We start from the raw sequence: 24,648 nt of genomic DNA, 5'->3' as shown, positions 1-24,648 counted from the left end.
ACTTTGGCTCAGGTCATGATCTCACGGTGAGTTCAAGCCCCGCATCGGACTCTGTGCTGACAGCTCAGAGCCTGGAGCCTGTTTCGGATTCTGTGTCTCCCTCTCTCTGTCCCTCCTCTGCTCGTGCTCGGTCTCTCAGGAAAAAAAAAAAAAAAAAAAAAAGAAGAAGAAGAAACGTTAAAAAATGTTTTTAAATAAAAACTGTGAAACATGAATCAATAACAGATGATTTATTTTCGGAGGTTCTTAGCGGTGTCCCTGCTTGGAACGGTGTCTTTCCGAGATGGTTAGATCTTGTACAAATTTCTCCCGCTCCCTGGGCCCAGAGAGGGCAATGCATTGCCCAGTGTCACACAGCGCATGCGTGGCTGCCACTGGGCCTGGGCAGAACTTGAGGGGCTTTGAGTTTGAATCTTGCACATCCCCTGCGTCTCCAGCGCATTTTGACTGTCCCACCAGAGGGCGCCTGTGAGCACCTCCTGTGACGCAGCCCTTCAGGGCTCCCACCTCTTTGGGGGGGGGGGGGGCGGGGAGCCGAAGTCCTCCCCGCGGGCCCCCAAGGCTCTGCACGACCTGCTGTCCCCTCCTCCGTCTTTCCCCCTAGCCTAGTCTGTGCGAGCCACATGGGCCTCGACCCGCCAGGTGTGGTCCTGCCCCAGGACCTTCACGTGGGCTGTTCCCGCTGCTTGAAATGCCCTTCCTTCAAACGTCTACATAGCTCCTCGCTCACCTCCTCCAGATATTTGCTCAAATGCCATCCTCCCAGGGCAAGCTTCTCTGAGCCTCCCATTTAAAATAATTTACAACCACATCCACCAGATGCCCCCATCCTCCCCCACACTGCTCTATTGTTCCCTAATGCTCAGCGTTTTTAGACTAATAATAGTAATAATGTCACTTATTCATTGAACACCTGGTTTCTCACCCGCCTTCCCCAGGAGGATGGGAATTTTATCTGGCGAGTTCCCTGCTGGACCCCAGTAGCTGGCACACAGCAGAGGCTCAATACATGAATCTGAACGAATGTGCCAACCTTTCTATCTTGCAACCAATCTCTTTGTTCCATGTTCCCCACGGGGCTCACGGCTCTGTGGGGAAGACAGACACGCCACTAGGTGGTTGCAGCCGGGGTGGTCCTGGGTGTGACGGGGGACGCAGAGGCCACTGTGGGGGCCTTGGGGTTGGGGGCGGTCATGGGAGGCTTCTTGGAGGAGGCATTCCAAGAAGGAAAGGCTACTGCAGGCGGAGGGTACAGTCCATGCAAAGACTCCGAAGGATGGGGAGGAGCCAGTGTGATCGACCTGAATACAGAACCTGTGTCCTGTATGTGGCGCCCCCTTCCCCCCAGAACAGGATCCTGCGTTTATTGGGGGGGGGGGGGGGGTGTGAAATCCAGAAAGCGCTGCAGTGAGCGTTCTGCGCCACCAGGGGTCGCCATGGGACAGTGATTCCGGGTTCTCCCCTGCCTGGAACCGAAGAGCATTCCTCCTGAAGAGAGGCCCCAGAGACCCCAGAGAGTGCCAAGTTCAGGTCATGCCGCCACGCCCCTTTCCTCGCTTATCGCCTCCGTAAATAACAATAGCAGCTGTATAAACATCCTCAGTAACTGGGCCTTTGGAAATTGTTCAGTCTAAGGCTGTTGGGGACCAGAGCCCAGAGAGGGCAGACACCTGCATTAAGTCACCCAGCAACAAGGCCGGCCCACCCCAGCCTGACCCGCACAGTGCCCCCTCCCACCCCCAGTGCCTCTGGGCGCGGACCTTTTATTTTTAACTTGGTCAGTGCATCTGGCCTTTTTATAGCCCTGGGAGGTGCCCAGGGTTTCCAATTTCCAAGGGAAGTTAAAAAAAAAAATTGTACTCTTCCCAAGAAAAGGAGCTTCCTGACCTCTGGGGGTGGGGGTTGGGGGGCTGGCCCCATCTCCTGTCTTCCCTGACGCTCCCCCGGGGGGCCCTCAGACCTCTTATCGGGCTCTCTGCCTGTCCCCGCCCTGCGAACCCCACGCCCCTCCTCTGCGGGGACCTGGGCACTGGAGGTTGGCAGGCCGGCCTGGCGCCACATGCCCGCCCCATCCCCTGCGGGTCGCTGTGTCGGAGCCCCTCTGTCACGTGGGATCTGACGGGCTCTGGCATCAGCCCGCCCATCCCCCTTGCTCACCTGTCTCCTGTCCCGCAGGTTCTTTGCTGGCCATCTGCCCTCTTCTTGAAGGTCTTTTCTATTTGTCGAGTCATTTAGTATTTTTCTTTAAACAGGCTTTAACATTACCCCCCAGCTCCCTTTTTTATTTCTGGAATTGGATCGCGGTGATGGTTGCACAACCTTGTGACTACAGTGAAAGCCACTGAACTGTATGTACGCTTTGGAATGGTGAATTTCATCTCGGTTACAAATTGTAACAAACTCGTCTTTATTTTAAAACTCGGGGTCATTTTCGGTACGAACATCTGTAAACTCACATGTCGTGGCGGGGGAGGGGAGGCTCGCTATGCTTTGTCCCCTAAGGCACGTTCAAGAAAAGATTTGAAAGCTTTCCCAATTCATCTGTGCCTCAGATGTATAAACGAGCGTGCACACAGCAGGCGCCCTGTAACCACACAGCTCTTTGCGCACTTATGATGCGCCGGGATGTTGTCACAGACAAACCCGTTTACTCCTTCCTGCGATGCTAGCAGGCAGCGGCTCCTGCCAACCCCATCTTACAGATGAGGAAACTGAGACTCGGGGAGGGGCCGGTGATGTTGCCAAGGTCACGTGGCCGCGGTCGGAAACCAGAACCACCCCCACCACACACGTTTCATTCAATTTTATTTAACCTGTTTCTTAATATGTTTTTATTTAAAAGAATTTTTTTTTTTTTACAGTTATTGATTTTTGAGAGAGTGAGAGCACAAGTGGGGGAGGGGCAGAGAGAGAAGGAGACACAGAATCCGAAGCAGGATCCAGGCTCCGAGCTGTCAGAGCCGGATGCGGGGCCCGAACTCACCACCGCGAGATCGTGACCGGAGTCGGAGTCGGTCACCCAACCGACTGAGCCACCCAGGCGCCCCGAAGTATTTTTTTTTTAAGTTTCTTAATTAAGTTTTTATTTTAATCCCAGCACAGTTAGTACAGTGTTCTGTTAGTTTCAGGGACACAGTACAGTGACCGAACAGTTCTATGCTCGGTGCTCAGCAGAAGCATCAATTTTATTTAACTTTTAAAAGAACCAGGGGCACCTGGGTGGCTCAGTGGGTTAAGCACCTGACTTGGGCTCAGGCCTCCATCTCAGGCTTCGGGGGGTTCGAGGCCCGTTGCAGGGCTTTGCTCTGACAGCACCGAGCCTGCTTGGGATGCTCTCTCTCTCTCTCTCTCTCTGCCCCTCCCCCCCACTTCTCTCTCTCAAAGTAAACTTAAAAAAATAAATAAATAAAAGGACCAGCTTTGGGGTTCACTGGTTTTTCTCTGTTGTGCATCAAAAACTTTTTTAGAAGTTTTCTTAAGGTCAGGAATCTCGACACCCAACGTGGGGCTCGACCTCGCGGCCTCGGGACCCAGACTCGCAGGCCCCTCACTCCGGGAGCCCTCATTTGTGCATTTCTGCCTCACTGATTTCCACGTGCTCTGGGTTGACTTTCCAGCTTCCTACGGTGGGGCCCTGGGCCAGGGGCTGGCGTGCCCCTCCTGCGAAGGGCACAGTAGGTCCCTCGACCTTGGGGGCCTGACGCCTCTGTGGCAAGCGCTCCGTCGCACCACCTGCGGTATGAAAGCGCCAGGGGCACCGTGCGCCCTCTATGTCAGCACCCCCCTCCCCCAGCCTGTTCTGCAGCTGCAGCCAGGGGCCTGCAGGCTGCCGTCGGGCGGCATCTCCCCTTGGCTCGAAACCGCAGTGGCTGCCCAGCGCCCTGGCTGCGGGCCGCCAACCACCTGCCTGTGCTCCCCCCGGGCCCCCCAGCAGCTTCCTCCCTCACCCCATCGGGCCACATGGGCCTCCCTGTGAATTCCTTTATTCGTGCAACAAACTACCGGGTGTCAGCCCCTCTTCTAGGCACTGGGGACACAACAGGGGACGAGCTGGTGTGGTCGACGTTCTAGGGAAGGGGACACAGGAACAAATAAGGAAGCAAATAGGGGTCATCTCAGGGGTTAAGTTATACGTGTGGGCTGAGAAGGAAACGCACAGCGGGAGGTGGACGGCTGAGAGGCTTTCAACAATCTGGGAGGGCTGCGTGGAGGAGGGGACATCCATCCCATCAAACTTACTGCTTGAGGAGCTTTTGATCGAGGGCATTAAGGCCCAGGGCAGGGGGAGGCTGCACTGGAGCTCAAATGTCCCACTCAACACCGATGTTCAGAGTCTCTTCCACAGCCCACGGAGGGCAAAGGTGCCGGGGTCCCTCCCCAGGAGTGCCCACATTTGGGCTGGGTCTTGCCTAACACATGGGGCGACACCAAACCTAACTCGGGACTCCACACCCCCTTCTCCAGGGACACGCAGTTAGCACCCTGCTGTGCCAGCAGTCCCAGGGAGGGTCACCTCCCCTTTCCAGGCTGTGATGTGATTCCGACCCGTGCTATCTTTAACCTGAGGCTGGGACGCTCTGCTCCCCTCCCTGTAAACACTGCTCGGATGACACCCCTGGAATCCTGGGGGGGGGGCGGGGCGACGAGTGTGGCCCAAGTGTCTGGGGAGGAGCTGTAGTCCCAGAGGCAAGAGACACCCCTGTGTGAACTCACCTGCTCCCTTGACACGTGGGCGCCGAGGCCACGGCAGTGACCCCACACAGCCACGGGGCTCCGGAAGGTCTGATAGGCGAGTACCGAGCACCGAGCACCCAGCAATGAGCAGAACTGAGGTGCCAAATTCGGCTTCGTGGAGGCAGGCAGCGGCTCCCACTGGTGGGGGCGCCGCGTGCTTTCTCGACCTTGGGCTTCAGCCTCAGTCCTGAGCTCCCGGACACGGGGCCTGGACAGTTGCCCCCACCCCCTGCCAGTGACTTAACACCTCCCGCCGGCTGAGCGGCTTCAGGCAGCCTGCTCTCTCTCCCACTTTACACAACCCACCTTCACTCGGCCTACTGGGGACGTGGGCTCCCCCTATAACCCTCACAAGCTGACAGGGGAAGCAGCGATGAGCTCACCTCACCCCTAGGCCCCCCGAGACCGGCCGGAGCCAGGGAAGCTGGGACCCCGGCCTGCACTCCCCCGCCTGCCACCTGGGGACCCCCTCCCCCCAGCCCCCGGAACCCGAACCACATCGTCTGCAACCCTTTGGAGCAGCGGGATCACCTGTCACCTGACACCCGAGCTGGGCCGGGCCGTTTTTAAGATGGCCTCCGTGGCCTGGGGGCGAAAGTCGCACTTCTCAGGTCTGAGCTCGGAAAGAAAGTGTTTAGCCCCGATCAGCTTTCCTCTGGGGCGAGTCTTCTCACACCCCAGTGGCCGGTTTCCCCCACTTGCAAAACGGCAAGAAGAACACCTACTTCAGGAGGCCTGGGTGGCTCAGTCGGTTAAGCTTCCGGCTTCGGCTCAGGTCATGATCTCGCGGTCCATGGGTTCAAGTCCCGTGTCAGGCTCTGTGCTGTCAGCGCAGAGCTTGGAGCTGCTTAGGATTCTGTGTCTCCCTCTCTCTGCCCCTCCCCTGCTTCTTCTTCTTCTTCTTCTCTCTCTCTCTCTCTCTCTCTCAAAAATAAATGTAAAAAAGACACACACAAAAAAACACACCTAGTTTACAGGGCTGCTGTGAGCAGCGATTCAGGTGGCCCATGGAAGCACGTGGAATGGTGCCTGGCATCCAGCAAGGGCCCAATAAATGCTTGGGCGGGTGTTGTGTCCCGAGACTACTCTGGAGCACCTGCTGATTCAACACCCACTCCTCCCAGGCCACCGTGTGTTCCCATTACAGCCGAGCGGGTGCTGTTAGTGGTCGGACCCCCGTGAAACCAGGAGCGGGAGAAGCAGCCTGGCCTTCCCCACTGTCGTGCGAGGGGACGACACGGAATAATCAGCCTCGATCCGGCCGGTGCAATCCTGACCCGAGGGGGCCTGCACCGTGCCTGGCGCACAGGGGGCAGCGGGACCTACTCAGCGCGCCAGACCAGGGAGCAGTGCTCTCACTGTGCTACCGTACGGAGAACTGCAACTACACGAGGGAACCGGCAGGAGAAAGAAGAGGGACCAGATTTTCCTCCCCGACCGGACCGGAACCGCAGAGCTACCGAGTTCGGCCTCTTGGGCGCTCCCCCGCTGCCCCAGCCCTCCCTCGCCTTCCGGGAGGGCCAAGCCACCTCTTTGGAGCCTTCCCTACCGCAAAGCTGGGGTTTGGGAGAAGTCAGCGGTTTCCCTCCTTTTCCACGGGCAGAAACACGCCACTTCCCAGGGAAATCCCACACAAGGTCCCAGGACACAGACAGAAACTGCCCCCGTGAGATGGTGGCCCGGGGGCTGGGCTCTGCGAGCCCCCACACCACGACCTTTGCGCTGGGCGGCACCCTCTCCCCGCCCACCCCGGGAGGGAGCCGTCCATCCCCCCACCACCCGCGTCCCCCCACGGCTGCCTTTTAAATGACTCGGGCACCAGCGCGGAGACGCACGATTTAAACTGCCTCATTGCTTTATTCCGTGCTTTGAAGGGACAGGGACACTTTCCCGCCTCGACGGAAGGTAAAACCCGGCCTTGCCAATAAATAACGTCCTAACTAACACTGCAAATGCAAACGGGGCCCGGGGGCCCGCTGTGGCTTCTCGTGGCTTCTCGAGGCCTCCGTGCAGCTGCGAGACGAGGCTGGGGGGGGGGGGGGGGGGGGAGAGACCCTCTCCAGGCGGGACCCCGCCTCCTGAGCCCGGGAGGCCGCTTCGTCCTCTGCCACCTGCCACCGCTCACCGCCACCGGCCCGCCGCTGCCGGGGGGCGTGGGCGGCACCGCTGCGCTTGGCGCATGCGCGCCCTGAGTGGTGGGAATCCGAGATTTCTCATCACCTCACTGGCAACTTGTGGACATTCGCCGCCTCCTCCAGCTCAGTTAACAGCGAGTGGGGACCTGGCTCAGGAACACCTGCGTTCAGGCTTCCAAGCAGCTACAAAAAAAAAAAAAAAAAAAAAAAAGCCTAGAGCCGCGGGGCTGCGCACAGCCACACTGCGCATGCGCGCGGGGCCCGGGAGGCTGAGGCGACCGCGCTTCCTGGGACTCAGAAACCGAGCCCCCGATCCGCTCCGACCGTGCGGGTCCTTGCCGGGTCGGGGAGTGACGGCCCCGCCAGCTCCTTCGGCGCCCGGCCCGATCCGCGCTTGGAAAACGCCCCTCTCTGTGACTTGAGTGGAAAGTTGGGGGAGGCCCAAGTAGAAGGCAAGCAGGCAAGTTCTAGAAAATGGACGGTCGCCTCGCTTTAGGGACCGCCACCAAATCCTCCACGCCGCCGAGCTCACCCCTGGTAGACAGCCTCGCCGCCTCGGCCACGGCCACAACCTCCCTGTGTGACATCCGCTCATCCCGTGTGACCAAAAATTCTCAGGAAAAGAAAAAACACGGCAGCACAACTTCTGGCCTCCCGCGCCACGCCTGTAACCTGCCCGCTCACTAAGAAACGCAACACCACACCAACGAAAGCCATGCGAGGGGCAGGCCGCCCGGGCAGGGAGCCCTGCCCACGGCCCGTGGTGAGGGCAGGGGGCAGGGGGCAGGGGGCAGGGGGCAGGGCGCGGGCGGGCTGCAGAACTGAGAGCCGGCCTGCTTCTCCGACCCGCCGCCTGGGAGCGCCCCCCTCCCCCGTCCTCACCCTGCACTCGGCCGCGGGGGGGGGGGCCGTAAAAGCAGGGACCCGATCCTCAGCTTCTTCCCGGTTCTCGGAAAAGAAGGCAAAAGCTTCGATCCCTCTGCCTCGAGGCAAGAAGGCAAAAGTCCTCCGAGACCCGGGCAGATGGGATGCAACCTCCCCCGATCAAAGACAGGCGGAGCCAGTTCCTCGAGCGCCTGATGCCGGACGGCTTCGAGCACCAACGACTTGCTGATTCCTTTCCCCTCTCCGCAGAGCGGAGGGGACAGGGGCTCCGGAGCCTGGAGAGCCCTTCTGTCTCCCGCTGCCTAAGGGCTCGGGGGAGGGGGGAGGCGGGGCGACGAGCGTGGGCCCCACTCTTCCCGGTGGTTTCTCGGCTCTCAGGACCCCGTCAGTGCAGCTCGATGAAAGCCTCCAGCTCCTCGGGGATGAAGCCCTTGTAGGGGATCTTGTTTTTGTCCAGGGCGCGGGCCGCAAGGCACTGCAGGGTCACGTAGTTGAAGGGCTGAATGGTGCTCTTGGCCAGCAGCTTTTCATCCAGCAGCTCGTAGGCGGTCTTCTTGAAGGCATTGGTGGCATCCATGTGGGCGCCCGCTTCGATCAGGGCGTTCATGATCCCGGGGCAGTTGTTCTGGGCCGCTATGTGCAGCGGGGTGTTGTTGTCAAAGTCCCGGCTGTCTGGGTCCGCCCCGCAGTCAAGCAGCACCTTGACCACCTGGGGAGAGGGGAACCGGCCCACCGGGTAGCGGCCGACGTTCGTGGTGTCCTTGTCCACCGCCATGTGCAGAGGGGTGAAGCCGTTCTTGCCCCGGGGGGCGCACTTCAGCAGCCGGTACACGGTCTGGTGCTTCAGGTGCTCCTGGTCCGGCGTGCACTCCACCTTCTCCAGCAGGTACAGCAGGTGGAGGATGATGGCCAAGGCCTTGGTGAACTGGGCCGAGTCCCCGGGCTCCTTGGGCAGCTGCAGGGCCCGCTCCACCTCCCGCACTCCTTTGCAGAGCACGCCCATGAGGTCCGCAAAGCCGATCTGCGCGCCCGGGCTGCCCTTGGCCGCGCGGTCCTGGAGCACGTAGGAGAAGAGTTCGGCGAAGGAGAGGAAGCTGCTGGCGGTCATGGGGCTCAGGGGCTCCAGGTTGTTCTGCTGCATGTCCAGGGCGTACTTCCACAAGCGGATGCAGCGCTCGAAATTGCCCGAGTCGGCGTACACCGCCCCCCGGTAGCGGATGTAGTAGGACGTGTCCGGGTGGGCCGGCCCCAGGATGCGCTCCCGGACCAACAGGGCCTGCGTGCGCATCTCATCCGGGTCGGTTATGAGCGCTTCCAGCTCCTCGGTGGTGGTCACCTCCCGGGAATAGTCATAGGCCAGCACCAGCTGCGGGGGCTCCGGTTTGGGCAGATACGCGCCGCCCTGGTGCCGCAGCTCCATGGCCCGTCTCCAGTGCTTCAGGGCCCCGAGCAGGTCCCGCTTCTTATCCACGTAGGTGGCTCCCAGCAACTCGAGGGCTTCCACGGCGGCCTCCCGGCTCGTGGGGCAGCAGCTCTCGTACGCGTCACCGAGCGCGTCCTCCGGGGGGGAGCTGCGGCCGCGGGGCCCCGGGGGCGGCACGCATGCCGGGCCGGCGGAGGGGCCCCCCTCCCCAGCAGGCTGCTCCTGGATGAGGTACTCCACGATGTTGGTGTGGCCCGTGACGCTGGCCGCCAGCAGCGGGGTCATGCCGTAGCCGTCGCGCTCCATGCGGGCGTGGCAGCCGAGCAGCAGCTGCAGGATCTCCAGGCTGCCGGACTCGGCGCAGTCGTGCAGGGCCGTGTTGCCCTTGGCGCTGCGCCGGTTCACTTGGGCGCCCTGCTCCAGCAGGTAGCGGGCGATCTCGCGGTGGCCCTTGTAACAGGAGATCATGAGGCACGTGTGGCCGTGCCGGTTGGCCACCTCCAGGTCGGCCTGGTGCTCGCCCACCAGGTAGCGCACCACCTCCAGGTGCCCGTCGAAGCAGGCGGCGCGCAGCGGCGTCGAGTTGGTGCGCGTCGTGCGGTTCACCGACGCCCCGCGGCGCAGCAGGCTGCGCACCACGTCCAGGTGGCCGGCGGCCGAGGCGGCCCACAGCGGCGGCGCGCCCTCGATGGTCTCGCCGTCGAAGTGCACCGAGCCGCCCGCCTCCACGCTCGCGCCGCACCGGTCCACCAGGTACTCGACCACGTCCAGGTGGCCGTAGCGGGCGGCGATGAGCAGCGGCGTCCCCCCGCCGGCCACCTCACCCGTCAGCTCGTCCAGCTCCTCCCGGCTCCGGCCGCTGAGCAGCTTCTGAAGCAGCTGCAGCTTGCCGTCGCGGGCGGCGTTGTACACGGCGGTGCGGAGGTCCATGGCGCGGGCTTCCGCCAGGCCATGGGCCGGCCGCCGGGGGACGCGGAGGGCGCGGGCTAACGCCCGGAGGGGCGGGCGGCAACCTTCACCGTCTCCCCCGCCGCCATCTTAGGGGCTTCTCCGGCGGAACAAAATGGCTGCCGCGTCCCGGCGCTCCGCGGGCTCGGGGGGGGGGGCGCGCAGGGAAATGTAGTCCTGGGAGCCGGCCTCCCCCTCAAGACAGACGAGGGACGTAGAGGGTCAAGACTACCGCTCCTAGGAGGACGCGGGCCAGCAGAGGGGACCTGGGAGCACGGTGCATGGTGGGGATTGTGGTTCCGAGCGCAGAGGGTTGAGGCGGAACCTGGCCGGGCGTGGACTACAATTCCCGTCGCGCAATGCTATCCCCATGACTTCTGGGAACCCGGGCAAGTCTGACTACGTACTTCCTGTGGCTCTCTCCGCGCTCCGGCCCACAGGAAACGCGGGCGCGGGCCGAGAGACTACATTGCCCGAGAGGCATCGCGAGCGACTCGGAGCCAATCGGGAGCGAGAACGAGGTCTAAGCCGGCCAAACGGCCCGGTGTGATCTGGATGTGGCGTGGCGGAGCCGCTGGCCGGCAGGGGGCGCTCGGGAGAGGCGGGGAGGCTGGCGGCGCCTAGGACGGTAAGGGACGCGGGGGGCGGGGGGGGGGGGGGGTACGCGTGTGGCCCTAAGGGCGGGTGTCCCGCGCTCAGCTCGCTTCTCAGTCGTTCGTGTGCACGCATACATTTATTTACTCCCTCATTAATACACGATTGAACACTTAACGTTGCTTCCTCCAACACTCGACACCCCGAATACAAAATCTACACTTGACTTAGACCGCCTAAGCCCTTGGTCGTCGGACCTAGGTCTTAAAGATCCCTCTGAGTAATACCTCTGGGGTTCGGGGCTTCGAGAATTTCGGCCACTCGCCCAAGGACACGGGGCAAGTAAATGGCAGGGTCGGGATTTGAACCCGGGGAAAGGGAGCTACGTCATTGGCAGGACCCCGTGCGAAATGAAAATGTGGCCTCCCTGGGCTCAAACTGATTAAGAATTTCCCTCCCGGTGGTGACAGCAGAGCCTCAAACCAAACGTGGGGTCCTTCTGAGCCTGGGGGCCCGGGTGACTGCACACATAGGTCCACACTTGCGAAGCGTGAACCGCACCCCCCGAAGCCAGACCCTGACCCCCAACACGCTCCCGCCTGCCCTTTGCTGCCGCCTGCCCCCAGGGTTATTGAGAACGTGGGAAAGATGAAGGATGTGGGCGGACTCGGGAGTGTTCCAGAAACGCAGAGGGTTCTCTCACACCTCCAAACTTGTACAGGTACTGTTCCCGCTTCTTGCAACACTGTTCCACACCTTCACTTGGCCACCTCTTGGACCCTCTGCGGGTGAGACTCCCGAGTCCTCCTGTGTGAGCCCTTGACCCGGTGGCGCTCCCCGGATGCCCTCCCTGGCACCACTGACGTTCTCCAGGAATCTTCGGGAAAAGACTGTCTGAGTCAGCTCGGGCTGCTATAACAAATACCACAGACGGGGTGGCCGTGTTAGGGCTCCCAGAGAAAGAGAACCCAAGGCTACACACGGAATTGGCTCACGGAATTACGGAGGCCAGGAAGTCCTCTGATGGGCCATCTGCCAACTGCAGACACAGGAAAGCCAGTCCGAGCCCGAAGGCCCGAGGATCAGGAGAGAGCTCCGATTCCCAAGACCAGGAGACATGGGCATCCCAGCTCCGGCAGGGAGAGCAAATTCTCCGTCCCTCCACCTTTTTTTTTTTTCTTTTTTTAAGTTTATTTATTTTGAGAGAGAAAGAGAGAGCAAGCACACGTGAGCAGGGGAGAGGGAGAGAGGGAAGAGAGAGTCCCAAGCAGGTTCTGTGCTGTCAGCATGGAACCCGATACAGGGCTCGAACCCACGAACCGCGACATCATGACCTGAGCCCAAGCCAAGAAAGAGTCAGGTGCTTAACCTTAACCGACAGAGCCCCACCACCCCCCACCCCCGCCCCCAGGCACCCATCCACCTTTTTGGTCTATCCAGACCCTCAACAGATTAGATGAGGCCCACCCTTATCGGTGAGGCCATCTTGCTTACTCTAACATCTACTGACACAAATGCTAGTCTCTTCCAGAGACACCCTCACAGACACTCGCAGAGCAGGTGAGCGTATTACCTGCTCTCTCGGCATCTGGTAGCCCCGGCAGGTTGGCACATAAAATAAACCATCGCGGTGGCTACAAGGACAAAACATTTATTTCCCACAGTTTGGGAGGCTAGCACTTGGGAGACTCGGATGCCAGGGCGGCTGGGTTCCAGGAGGGCCCTTTTCCTGGTTTGGAGATGCCGCCTTCTCGCTGGGTGCCCACGTGGAGGAGAGACGGTTCCAGTCTCTTTGTCCCCTGACAAGGGCGCTAATCCCACCGCGGAGGCCCCACCCTCGTGACTTCATCTGACTCCGATCGCCGCGGAAAGGCACCACCGCCCAGAGCCATCCCACCTGGGATGGGGCCTCGCCGTGGGGATTCGGGGGACACGAATGTTCGGTGCATAGCGCGCTCCAAAATGGCTTCCTGAGATTTGGGGCCTGTTAGTGGAATTTCTAGATTGCTGCGCTAAAGGAGGGGGAAAAACGAGAGGCCCGAGGAAGGAAAGGTGAGGACAGAACCCCTCACACAGGCTGGGTGGGGTTTGTTTCGAACGCGGGGACCAGAGGCAAAGGCAGTTACGAAGGCCCCTGGGCTCACGAGTGGTGGGATAGGGGTTCGAACCCAGGCCCGGTGGCTCCAGACAGGGCCTGGACCTTTAGTCACAGCAACGTAGGGTCCAGCAAATTGTGATATCGTTTATGTCCTCGGCTGTACGTAGTTTCTACAGTCTTTCTTGTTGCACAAACGTTATACATTCTCTACAGGGTAAAAAATAAAAGTCAGGAAAGCTGAAAACTCCGCACCATATCCCCTCGCCAGAAACAAAACTGCGAGTGACCTACAGACATTCCTTTAAAAAAAAAGGGGGGGGGGGGTCGCTGCGCGGCTCAGTTGGTTAAGCGTCCCACTATTGGTATTGGCTCAGGTCATGATCTCGTGGCTCGTGAGATCGAGCCCCGCATCGGGCTCTGCACTGACATTGTGGTGCCTGCTCGGGATTCTCTCTCTCTCTCTCTCTCTCTCTCTCAATCTCTCTCTCTCTCTGCCCCTCCCCTGCTCATGTTCTCGCTAAATAAATAAATAAATACACCTTAAAAAAAAAGAAAAATAAAAAATTTAAAAAAAGATCTGAAATAATTTTCACACCCAACGTAGGGTTCGAACCCACAACCCTGAGATCAAGAGTTTACACGCGCTCCCAAGCTCTCCCGGCTGAGCCAGCCGGGTGCCCTGACCTACAAACGGGTCTCTTATATATCCTGTTCTGTGCATATGTCTGAATTTCTTTCATCCTTGAGTGCCATTAGGTGTTGAGAATGACACCTTTTTTTTGTCCTTAAAGTGGGCTTCATGCCCAGCACGGAGTCCAACATGGGGCTTGAACCCAGGACCCTGAGATCAAGACCTGAGCTGAGGTCCAGAGTTGGACGCTTAACCGACTGAGCCACCCAGGCGTCCCTTCCTTCGATGTAATAACGCTCTCCAGGGGGAAACATAAAAATAGAAACAAACACCCCTCCCCCCCCAAAAAAAAACCACCAAAAAAACACCCCCCACCATGCTACACATACCCATGGCTTTAAGTTAGATATAGTTCAGTATTTCTTTCTGTTTCCTGAGTCGATAAAACATGGAAAAGTGGTCATTTGAGGGACCAAGAAATTACAGGTGTTACATACCTCCTCTTGTGCCCTTAGCATTATAGCTTGAATATTTTACCATTCATTCAACAGGTGCCACATTTTACATGCACAGTCTCCCGCTGGTGGGTATATATTGGGTGCCCACTAGGTGCCAGGTACCTCTCTGGACATCAGGGGTATGAAAATGAACAGGACGGTCTGAAAGAGCTGATATTCAAATGACAGATTTTCCCAGCAGTATTTTCGGGATAGTGTAGTATTCCGTTGTGGGGAATTGTGCTATGATGTATGTAGATAACCAATCCCCTGCTATTAAAACCCCCACTAGCTACATATTTGTGGCCAAACATTTCTGCGTTTTCTTTAATTATTTTTTTGATTGGGGTAAGATATACATAACATAAAATCAGCCTTTTGACCGTCTCCAAGTGCACAGCTCAGAGGCGTCAGGCACACACATAGTCGGGCAGCCGTCCCCGCCACCCGTCTCCAGAACTTTCCATCTCCCCAAACTGAGACTCTGTCCCCATGAAGCACGGACTCCCCACCCCTGGCTCCCACCATCTGCTCTCTGTCTCTGTGGACGGGACTCCTCTGGGGACCCCCCTGTGCCTGGGGTCACGCAGGGATGTGTCCTTCTGTGTCTGGCTTCTGTCCCTGCCCACAGTGGCCTCCGGGGCCATCCATGTGGTGGCAGGTGGCAGGAGGTCCTAACCCACTTCCTGTCTGTGGATTTGCCTGTTCTGGACATTTTGCATAAATGGAATCATGCACCGTGTGGCCTTTTGTGTTTGGTTGTCTCGCCCACGCTGCAGATACTATCTTCTGGAAGCCACTATAATTCTGGATTTTCTGACCCACAGTGGGGGTGCATCATCCTAACTGGTCCACTCTTAGGGGAGAGCCAGGGACCAGGGGAGGAAGGGCTGAAGTTTGCATGAGATTAGGGGTAACAGATAAGTCAAGACAGCAGAGGAATTGGGGGGGGGGGGGGGAAGGGGAGGGATCCATAAAGTGGCTTGAACTGACCCTGGATGCATCTACCCTCCAGAAGGAAGACCGAGAACAGGATTTAGGCCTGGCAGTGGAGAGATTTGGGGAACCAGGTCTCTTGCCCTAGGGCAGAGTAGGGACACGCCCACAGGACTTTTGAGACTTTTGATTTCGATGGTGTGTGAGGACCTCAGTCTTCTCTCCTGGCTGAGCGGGACCCTGCCCCCGGGGGTACTGCCTTCCAAGAGTTGATTGTCAAATTTTCAGCATTTTTGATAACTAGATGTTAAACCCCGCCAGTATTGAAATTAAATTCTAGGTGCCTAAAAGTTAACAAATCATGAAAAACAACAACAACAACAACAACAAAAACCAAAGGTGATGAATACAGAACACGCATCACATCCCCCTTACTCTCCTACTTACTGCTTTCAGCCGGGCCCTCGGGGTGATTCGTGCCTACCGCGTGGGCAGGGTGGAAATCCTCCCCGACCCTGACCGTGACCCGGTGACCCTACCCATTTCTTCCCAATTTCCTGTTCTGCGACTCCACTCCCCCAAGCGGGAAACCATCCCGGTGGGAGTTCCTTCACTGCAGAAACGGACTCGTGATTAAAATGAGCTACCGCGCAGGGGCGCCTGGGTGGCTCGGTCGGGTTAAGCGTCCAACCTCGGCTCAGGTCATGCTCTCGAGGTTCGTGAGATCGAGCCCCGCGTCCGGCTCTGTGCCGACAGCTCAGAGCCCGGAGCCTGCTTCGGATTCCGTGTCCCCCTCTCTCTCGGCCCCTCCCCTGCTCGCGCTCCGTCTCCCTCTGTCAGCCACCCCTCCCCCCAAGGCCCCCTGACTCTGCTCTGTCACATGTCACCTTGCATCCAAATCTACTCTAGAATTTATATATTGAAGCCATTATTCTCGGTCTGCGCTCGCCACGCGGGCTGGGACGAGCCGCGATGTTTGCCTGCGGGTGCTCGGTGCTCTGCGTTTGCTCGACAGGGCCTGGCATACAGCAGGCGCTCCATATATGATGTCGAGTGGACAAAGGAAGCGTTCCAGGCAGCACAGCGCCACCCTGCCTGAGAATGGCGGCCGAGATCGCCCCGGTGCCGGCGCCGTCCACCTCCTCCTCTTTCGCTCCGAGTTGGGAGGCAGCGCGAGAAGACAGGGTGGGGGAGGGGCCGCCATTCGGCCGGGACCGTGGCCCGGGGCCAGGCGACCGCCCCCTCCCCAGCCCCTCCGCCTCCGGGGAGCCCGCTGTCCCGCTTCCGGTCCGTCCCGGCGCGGGACAAACGTCGGGCCGCACCCGGGGAGGTCGGCCAGGGGCGCGGGGCGGGGCTTCCTAGCGCCCCACGCGGTGGCCACCTGCGCGGCCGCGCTCCGGACGCGCCCAGTTGGCCCAGAGGCCAGGCGACCGCTAGGGGGCGCCAAACCTCGGCTGGGGGCTGGGGGGAGGGGGTGAGAAATGATGGAAGTAACTACCCCCCCTTGCCCGTTACTGGGTTACCGGCTGCATGCCTCCCGCCCGGACGCTGAAATCCTAACCCGCAAAAGGCAACGGTTTTAGGAGGTGGGGCCTCCGGGAGGGGATCAGGTCAGAGGGTGGAGCCCCCCGAGAGAGAGAGAGAGAGAGAGAGAGAGAGAGAGAGGCCCCGAGAGCCAGAGCGAGCGCCCTGTCCCCTTCCTCCGCGTCAGGACGCGGCGAGCACAGGGCCCGTCCCCCAAGCAAGGGGGCACCCGGGGTCATCGGCGCCCCCAGCCTCCCCACCCGGAGGAAACAGGAATCTGCGGTTCGGAGGCCGCCAGCTCGCGGCGTTTCGCTACCGCGGCCGGGACAGGCCAAGGCGGCAGCGAAGTGTCCCCGACGGGGTGGCTTAAACGGAGACGGATCCTCCCACGCTTCCGGAGCCTAGATGTCACAGGTCAAAACGTCAGCAGATGGGGCGCCTGGGTGGCGGTGCGGGATCGGGCCCCGCGTCTGGATCTGCGCTGGCAGCGCGGAGCCTGCTTGGGATCCTCTCGCGCCCTCTCTCTGCTCCTCCCCCACTCACGCTCTGACTCTCTCAAAATAAATAAAGTTAAAATAAAAAAAAATACCAGCAGGGCTCCTGAGTCCTGTCTCCCTCTCCCTCCTCCTCCTCCCCCTCCTCCCCTTCTTCGTCCTCCCCCTCCTCCTCCCCCCTCCCCTTCTTCCTCCTCTCCCACCTCCTCCCCCTCCTCCCCTTCTTTGTCCTCCCCCTCCTCCTCCTCCTCCCCTTCTTCCTCCTCCCCTCCTCCTCCCCCTCCTCTTGCTCCTCTCCCTCCTCCCCCTCCTCCCCTTCTTCCTCCTCCCCCTCCTCCTCCCCCTCCTCCTGCTCCTCTCCCTCCTCCCCTCCTCCCCTTCCTCCTCCCCCTCCTCCCCTTCTTCCTCCTCCCCCTCCTCCTCCCCCTCCTCCTGCTCCTCTCCCTCCTCCCCTCCTCCCCTTCCTCCTCCCCCTCCTCCCCTTCTTCCTCCTCCCCCTCCTCCTCCCCCTCCTCCCCTTCTTCCTCCTCCCCCTCCTCCTCCCCCTTCTCCTGCTCCCCTTCTTCCTCCTCCCCCTCCTCCTCCCCCTCCTCCTGCTCCTCTCCTTCCTCCCCTCCTCCTCCCCTTTCTCCTCTCCTTCCCCCTCTTCCTCCTCCTTCCCCTCATCCCCCTTTTCCTCCTCCTTCCCCTCCTTCTCCTCTCCTCCTCCCCCTCCCCCCTCCTTCTTTGCTTATTTAATAGCTGTTTGTGGCACTTTTATAACACGGCCCCCACATTCTCTGACCCTTCTCCCGTTCTCTATGTCCCCTCCCCTTGAATGTGTGTGGTCACATGTCTGCTTGACCTGTAGAGTAAAGTGGAAGTCGTTCTGGGATTTCTGAGGCTAGGGCATAGAAGGGGGGAAGCCTCCCCCCCCCCCCCCCCAGTTCTCTTGAGCTGCCCATCACCATGAAGGAAGTCAACAACCCGGAGATCATGGTGCGGGGCAGGCCACTAGCTGACCCCCCCGTCCACCGTCCCAGAAGGGCTCAGCCTTCTGGCCGTCTGCTCCCAGCTGTCCCCTGCAGAGTAAAGGCCTCTTGGACCTTCCAGCCCAGCCATCCGGGAGCTGCCACCACCCACGTGGTAACAGAAGTCCCCCCTCCCCCCCCAGACACGCCCAACTTCCTCACCTACAGAATCAGTGACATCTGAGACAGATGATTTGTTTCAAGCCTGTGTGCTCTCTGGTGGTCGGGGAGGCAGCAGTGATACTGGGCCTCTAGTTTGCATGTCTATGATTACTAACCAAGTCACGCGTCGCCCAAGGGTTCGTTTACTATGTCGGTCTCCTCCCCGGGGAGCTGCCTGCCTGCCCGCTGGGGGAACCCCGCCACGGTTCAGTTCCTAAGAAACGGGCTGGACGTGTCCTTGCGGGGAGTAGACAGATCTGTGCCGAGTGCAGTCTTTCGCTCCGTTCACCCCTCCAGCCACGGTTCTTGACGTTCTGGGTACCTACAGTGTGTGGGGTCATGTGCTAGAGGCTGGGGGTACGGCACCGAGCGGCCCAACGCCATTCTCAAGGGCCCGGAGTCTGGCCGAGGGCGATAACTCAAGTCCGGCTGTGTGGTTAGGGACGCAGGGGCCCGGGGGATGGACAGACAGCCCCTGGCTGGGGAGGGAAGGAGAAAGTAGGGGGCTGTTTGTTTCGCAGACACGCATTTTCCGGGATAGCTGTTACAAAAAGTGGAGTCCCACATCATTCTAGTTGTCTGTTTTGGCTTAACAAACTCCCCCAAGCTCCGTGACTTCTGTGGACCGCCTTGCCTCGTCCCAAAATCCGTATGTAGAAGGCCTAAGCCCCAGCGCGACCCCATCTGGAGATCATCTGTAGGGGGTATCCCGCAACCCTGGGGGGTCACACTCTGGTGTCACCCGGGCCCCCGTTCTATTGGCTGGAAGGCACTCACTAAGTCTGGTCCTCTTCAGAGGGAGGGAGCCAGACGTCCCCCTCTCCAGGGAAGGAGATTCAAAGTTTGTGGCTGTTTTTAAGCCACACGCTTGAGCAGAGACCGAGAGCCAGGACCACAGGGCAGGCACGACCCAGTCGGTGCCTCCTTGAGTCGCCCCACGCCTGCAACTCAGCGTTGTAGCGGAGATCTCCAACGCAGGGGTCCTCCACTGGAGACCGCGGTGCACGATTCTACGTACAGCTTCTGCAAGCAGAGACGATTGACGTCAGTGGCGTCTCATGTATTTTTTTTTTTTTCTTTCTCGTTGAGGGTCTTCAGAAGCGACCCTCCAGCCCTCCTCCAGCCTCTAGCAGGAATGTTACTGAGTAGCAGGTGTATCCGCTTCCTTAGGAAAACAAACAAGAGAGAAGCGTTGTGTCTGTTATTTTCTTTCAAATGAAATAAATTAACCATGTTCAAGTGTATAAATGACACATTCAAGGGGAGCCTGGGTGGCTCAGTCCGTTAAGTGTCAGACTTCAGCGCAGGTCATGATCTCACGGTTTGAGGGTTCGAGCCCCACATGGGGCTCTGTGCTGACAGCTGGGAGCCTGGAGCCTGTTTCCGATTCTGTGTCTCCCTCTCTCTCTGCCCCTCCCCTGCTCAGGCTCTGTCTCTCTCTGTCTCTCTCCCAGAAGTAAATAAACATTAAAAAAGTTTAATGAAACATTAAAATAACCACCTTGAAATGTACGATTCGGCGGCATTTAGACCATTCTAAGTGCTGGGTAACCTCGACTCCTGCCTAGTTCCGAAATATTTCCATCGGCCCTAAAGGAAACCCCATCCCCAACAGACGGTCCCCACCCAACTTCTTTGGACCCGCTTCTTCTGGACAATTCGTGTAACTGGAATCACGCCCCAAGTGTCTGGCTTCTCTCCCTGAGCATCACGTTTCCAAGATGTATCTACATTGTATCGTGTGTGAGTGCTTTCTGCATTTTTGTGGCTAAATATTCCCGCGAAGGGATGGACCACATTTTGTCTCTCCACTCATCTGCTGATGAACATTTGGGTTGTTTCCACCTTTTGCCTGTTAGGACTAGTGCTGCAATGATAAGAATTTGTTTGAATCTGTTTCCAATGTTTTTTGTTTTTTGTTTTTTTTAAGTGGCCTCACGCCCAGCATGGAGCCCAACGCAGGGCTTGAACTCAAGACCCTGAGATCAAGATCTGAGCTGATATCAAGAGTCAGATGCTTAACCAACTGAGCCACCCAGGAGCCCCTCAGTTCTCTCGGGTATAAATCTAGGTGTGGAATTGCCAGATTATACGCTAATTCTATGTTTTAACTCTTTGAGGAACCATCAAGCTGTTTCTGTGTATCTGTGATTAAAAAAAAAACAGCTTTGGGGCGCCTGGGTGGCTCAGTCGGTTAAGCGTCCGGCTTCAGCTCAGGTCACGATCTCGCGGTCCGCGAGTTCGAGCCCCGCGTCGGGCTCTGGGCTAATGGCTCAGAGCCTGGAGCCTGCTTCCGATTCTGTGTCTCCCTCTCTCTCTGCCCCTCCCCCGTTCATGCTGTGTCTCTCTCTGTCTCAAAAATAAATAAAACGTTAAAAAAAACAGCTTTATGGAGGCATAATTGGTATATAATAAACTATGCATATTAAAACTGCACAATCACATCATCCGCGAATAGAGACAGGTGTTTTTTTTTTTCACTTCCTTCCAAAATCAATGCTTTTGATTCCTTTCCTCACTGCTGTAGCTACGACAGACCTGTTTTTTTTTTTTTTTTTTTTTTTTTTTTTTTACGACAGACCTGTTCTGTTCCCCGTCTTGGAGGGAAGCAACCAGTCTTGTATCATGGGAGTGTGCCGGTCACTGTGGGGTTTCATAGGTGTCCTTTGTTGGGTCAAGAAAACTCCCTTCAGGGGCGCCTGGGTGGCGCAGTCGGTTAAGCGTCCGACTTCAGCCAGGTCACGATCTCGCGGTCTGTGAGTTCGAGCCCCGCGTCGGGCTCTGGGCTGATGGCTCGGAGCCTGGAGCCTGTTTCCGATTCTGTGTCTCCCTCTCTCTCTGCCCCTCCCCCGTTCATGCTCTGTCTCTCTCTGTCCCAAAAAAAAAAAATAAATAAAAAACGTTGGAAAAAAAAAAAAAAAAAAAAAAAAAAAAAAGAAAACTCCCTTCTATTACCCTTATCCCCAGACTTTAAAAAAAAAAAAAATGGATAGATGTCGGATTTTGTCAAGCGCTCTCTCTGCGTTTATTGAGATGATCGTGCAGTTTGCTTTTGGTGACCATATCGCGAATGACACGGACTGATTTTTCAAAAGTTAAACCACCCCTGCCTGGCTTGTAACTTCTTGTTTTGCTATAATTTCAAGCTTATAGAAAAGTTGCGAGAAGAGGCAAAGTGTTTTTGCTTATCCTTTACCCAGATTCCTCAGTCGTTTGCATGTTATCATGTTTCCTTTATCTATGTGGTCTAATTATGTAGATTATTGTTTAGATAACATTTATTATATAGGAGTATATGATACATAATATTTATATTATGCTCTATATTTTAAAGTGTATTTACTTATTTTGAGAGAGAGAGCGGGGGAGGGGCAGAGAGAGAGTCCCAGGCAGGCTCCACTCAGAGCCCAACGCGGGGCTTGAACCCACAAACCGTGAGATCATGACCTGAGCCGAAACCGAGAATCGGACATTTAACTGACCGCATCACCCAGGTGCCCCTACATTATAATTTATAACAAAATATGGTAAGGTGCTATAAGTAATACATTACATAATTATATAAAACATATAAAATAACGCATGATATATAAAATATAAATTCAGATGACATAGAATAAAATGTAATGCATTTGTACACATATATACACACATAACGCATATATGTTTTCTGAGCCATTTGAGTCAGTAAGTTGGGGTCTTGACCACCTTTACTCTTTTTTTTTTTTTCTGGAGAAAGAGAGAGACAGAGAGAGAGAGAGCTCACGCGTGTGCGGGGAAGGGGCAGAGAAAGAGAGACTCCCAAGCAGGCTCCGTTCAGAGCCCAGCCCCGGGCTCGATCTCACAGCCCTGGAATCATGACCTGAGCTGAAGCCAAGATTCGGACTCTCAACTGTCTGAGCCCTCCCCCCCCCCCCCCCAGGTGCCCCATTGACTAACTTTACTCTTAAACACTTTGGTGGGCGTTCCCTTGGAACAAGGACTTCTCCTACAGAGCCACAGTTCAACGATCAAAATTGGGATATTTAACACGGATGAGCCTACGGGCTTTGCCATGCGGATTCCAGGGCTTTCTCTCCCTTCACAGCTGTGCTCCTGGAAGGTCAGGAGCGATCGCAAGCCGCTGATGCTTTCCTTCTCTCCACGGCTGGTTTTATCCCTGATCCGAACCAGGTGGGCTGAAAAACAAGGATGGTTTGTGTTGTGTTGTGTGTGTGTGTGTGTGTGTGTGTGTGTGTGTGTGTGTTTTCTCCAACTGTTTCCTCCCTGCTGTCTGTAAAACCTCTCTTCTCTGCCCTGAGGAGCATGTTCTGTGACCTGTCTGGTCACTGTCAGCTAAAAAAGTCTTGGGGCCCTTGGGTGGCTCAGTCAGTTGAGTGTCCAACTTCGGCTCAGGGCATGATCTCACAGTTTTGTGAGTTCGAGCCCCGCGTCGGGCTCTGTGCTGAGGGCTTGGAGCCTGGAGATTCTGTGTCTCCCTCTCTCTCTCTGCCCCTCCCTGGCTTGTGCTCTGTCTCTCTCTGTCTCAAAAATAAACAAAAGCAACCACAAAAATCTTGCCCTGTCCAACCCTGTGAACAGTTTCCATCTGACAGCTTTTTCCATCTCCTCCTTGGCTGGCTAAACGTCTCTGGGCGTGGCATGGTGCCCCCCCCCCCCCTCCGGGGACAGGACCTAGTGCCCTGTCCCTCCTGCGTCTCTTTGCACCTGTGCCTGGCCATGTGCTGCTTCTGTCCCTCCGTCCCTCACCAGGCTGGGGCAGGGCCAAGGAGCAGGAGCGCAGAGCAAACCAGCAGGTGTGAGCGCTGACCCCCCCCCCCACACACACACACAGATGCCCTCTCTGGTCAGCACTGGGCACAGGCTGGGCTCCTGGGATCCAGAAAGGCAGGTACGGAAGGGGACAGATTCCAGAGCCAGATGTGGGTCAGGGGAGGAAGCTCAGCCATCTCCTTGTGATGCTGCCTGCCTGTCGTCATGGAAACCGAAGCCACTCTCTTTTGAAGGACCCATTAAGGTACTGGATGGGACGTAATCAACTCTCCCCCGGGGTGGCCCCCAGCCACCCTTGGGACCAACAGGAAAGGCAAGTCCTGGACCATGCAGCGTCTGAGCTCCGCCCTCGCCATCCTGACTGCTGCCGATGCACTGCGCGACCACAAGTCGGCTTCTGTTTGCATCTCGACATGCAAATGTCGTGGAAATGACAGAGGGACACGTCACAATCGCCACACTGTCTCTGAGTACCAGGCTGTGGGAGGAGCATAAGGTAATGGCTTGAAATGCGGACGCTGACTGCACACTGCCCGCGTTCAAATCCTGGCTCTGTCCCCCACTAGCTGTGCGGGCCCCAGGAGCCTGCTCATCTCTGACCTCGGCCTCTTGTCCTACAAAACAGAGTGTGACAGTCGTAACCACTTCATGCGAGGTAGTGCATCTAAAGCTATGAAAACAGTGTCTGGAGAAAGGAAATGTGGTATGGTCATGCAGTGGAATATTATGTGGCCATAAAAAGGAAAGAAGCACTTTCTGACTCTTGATACAATGTAGATGAATATTGGAAACATTATGCAACATGTCCAACATTATGGAAACATTATTATCCCCGAGAGAAGTCAAACATAACAGCCCACACAGCATAGTATAGTATTTATGTGAAATATTCAGAGTAGGCAAATTAATACAGGTTAGTGGAGCTGGGGGGGGGGGCGGGGTGTAGAAGGAGCATGGGAAGTGACTGCTTAACGGAATGGGGTTCTTTCTGGGGGTGATGGAATGTTCTGGAAGTAAGTAGTGGTAATGATTGCAGAACACTGGGAATGTACTGAATGTCACTAAATTGCCACTTTACTTTAAAAATGGTTAAAATGCAAATTTTATGTTATGTGCATTTGTTTGATGAGATTGTAATGTTTGTTTTACTTTTGAGAGAGACAGAGCATGAGCAGGGGAGGGGCAGAGAGAGAGAGAGAGACAGAATCCGAAGCAGGCTCCAGGCTCCGAGCTGTCAGCGCAGAGCCGACTCGGGGCTCGAACCCACAGACCGTGAGATCATGACCTGAGCCAAAGTTGGATGCTCAACCGACTGAGCCACCCAGGCGCCCCATGTTGTATAAGATTTTTTCTGGTGGCACATCACAACACAGCGACACTTGCAGAGAAGACGTGCGGAACACCTTGTCACTTGGAGTTCCAAATAAGAGAAGGATACGGGGCGTGCCCTGGGGGGCGGGGGACAGCAAGCTGGAGCTGTAAGCAAGCTGCGTAGGGTTCGCTAGGTTTCCAGGACTTCTTGGGATTGGCTAGGCTAGTTTGAATAACTTCCCGGGCTCCTGGACAATGAGGCTGTCCCTAGTTGCCTGGCTCCCAGCCCTGGGGCAATCGAAGCAGGTGCACAGTGTCCCTTGAACACGACAGCTGATAGGGAAGTGGTCCAGGTGTTGGATTTCATCAGCTGCTCAAGAGGAAGGACCTCGTGGGCCTCTGGCCTGTGGCTCAGAAATGGGTCCCTCTCTCAATCCCTTCCTTCTCCTTTTCCATCTGTCAATCCGTTATGTATCCACCTTTATACTTTTCT

General features: G+C 57.3%; 1 protein-coding gene across 1 annotated transcript; it reads right to left on the bottom strand.

Moving 5' to 3' along the window:
* Positions 1-6,566: 6,566 nt before the first annotated feature.
* FEM1A (fem-1 homolog A) lies at positions 6,567-10,399 on the bottom strand. Its single transcript, XM_060629923.3, has one exon. It carries the CDS (start codon positions 10,105-10,107, stop codon positions 8,140-8,142), a length of 1,968 nt encoding a protein of 655 aa, XP_060485906.1. The 5' UTR covers positions 10,108-10,399; the 3' UTR covers positions 6,567-8,139.
* Between the last annotated feature and the right edge of the window lie 14,249 nt (positions 10,400-24,648).

The sequence above is a fragment of the Panthera onca genome, chromosome A2 (assembly GCF_046562875.1).
Source record: "Panthera onca isolate mPanOnc1 chromosome A2, mPanOnc1 haplotype 2, whole genome shotgun sequence".
NCBI lineage: Eukaryota > Metazoa > Chordata > Mammalia > Carnivora > Felidae > Panthera > Panthera onca.
Note: the sequence above shows the minus strand (reverse complement) of the source record. Positions and strands in the feature narration are given on the sequence as shown.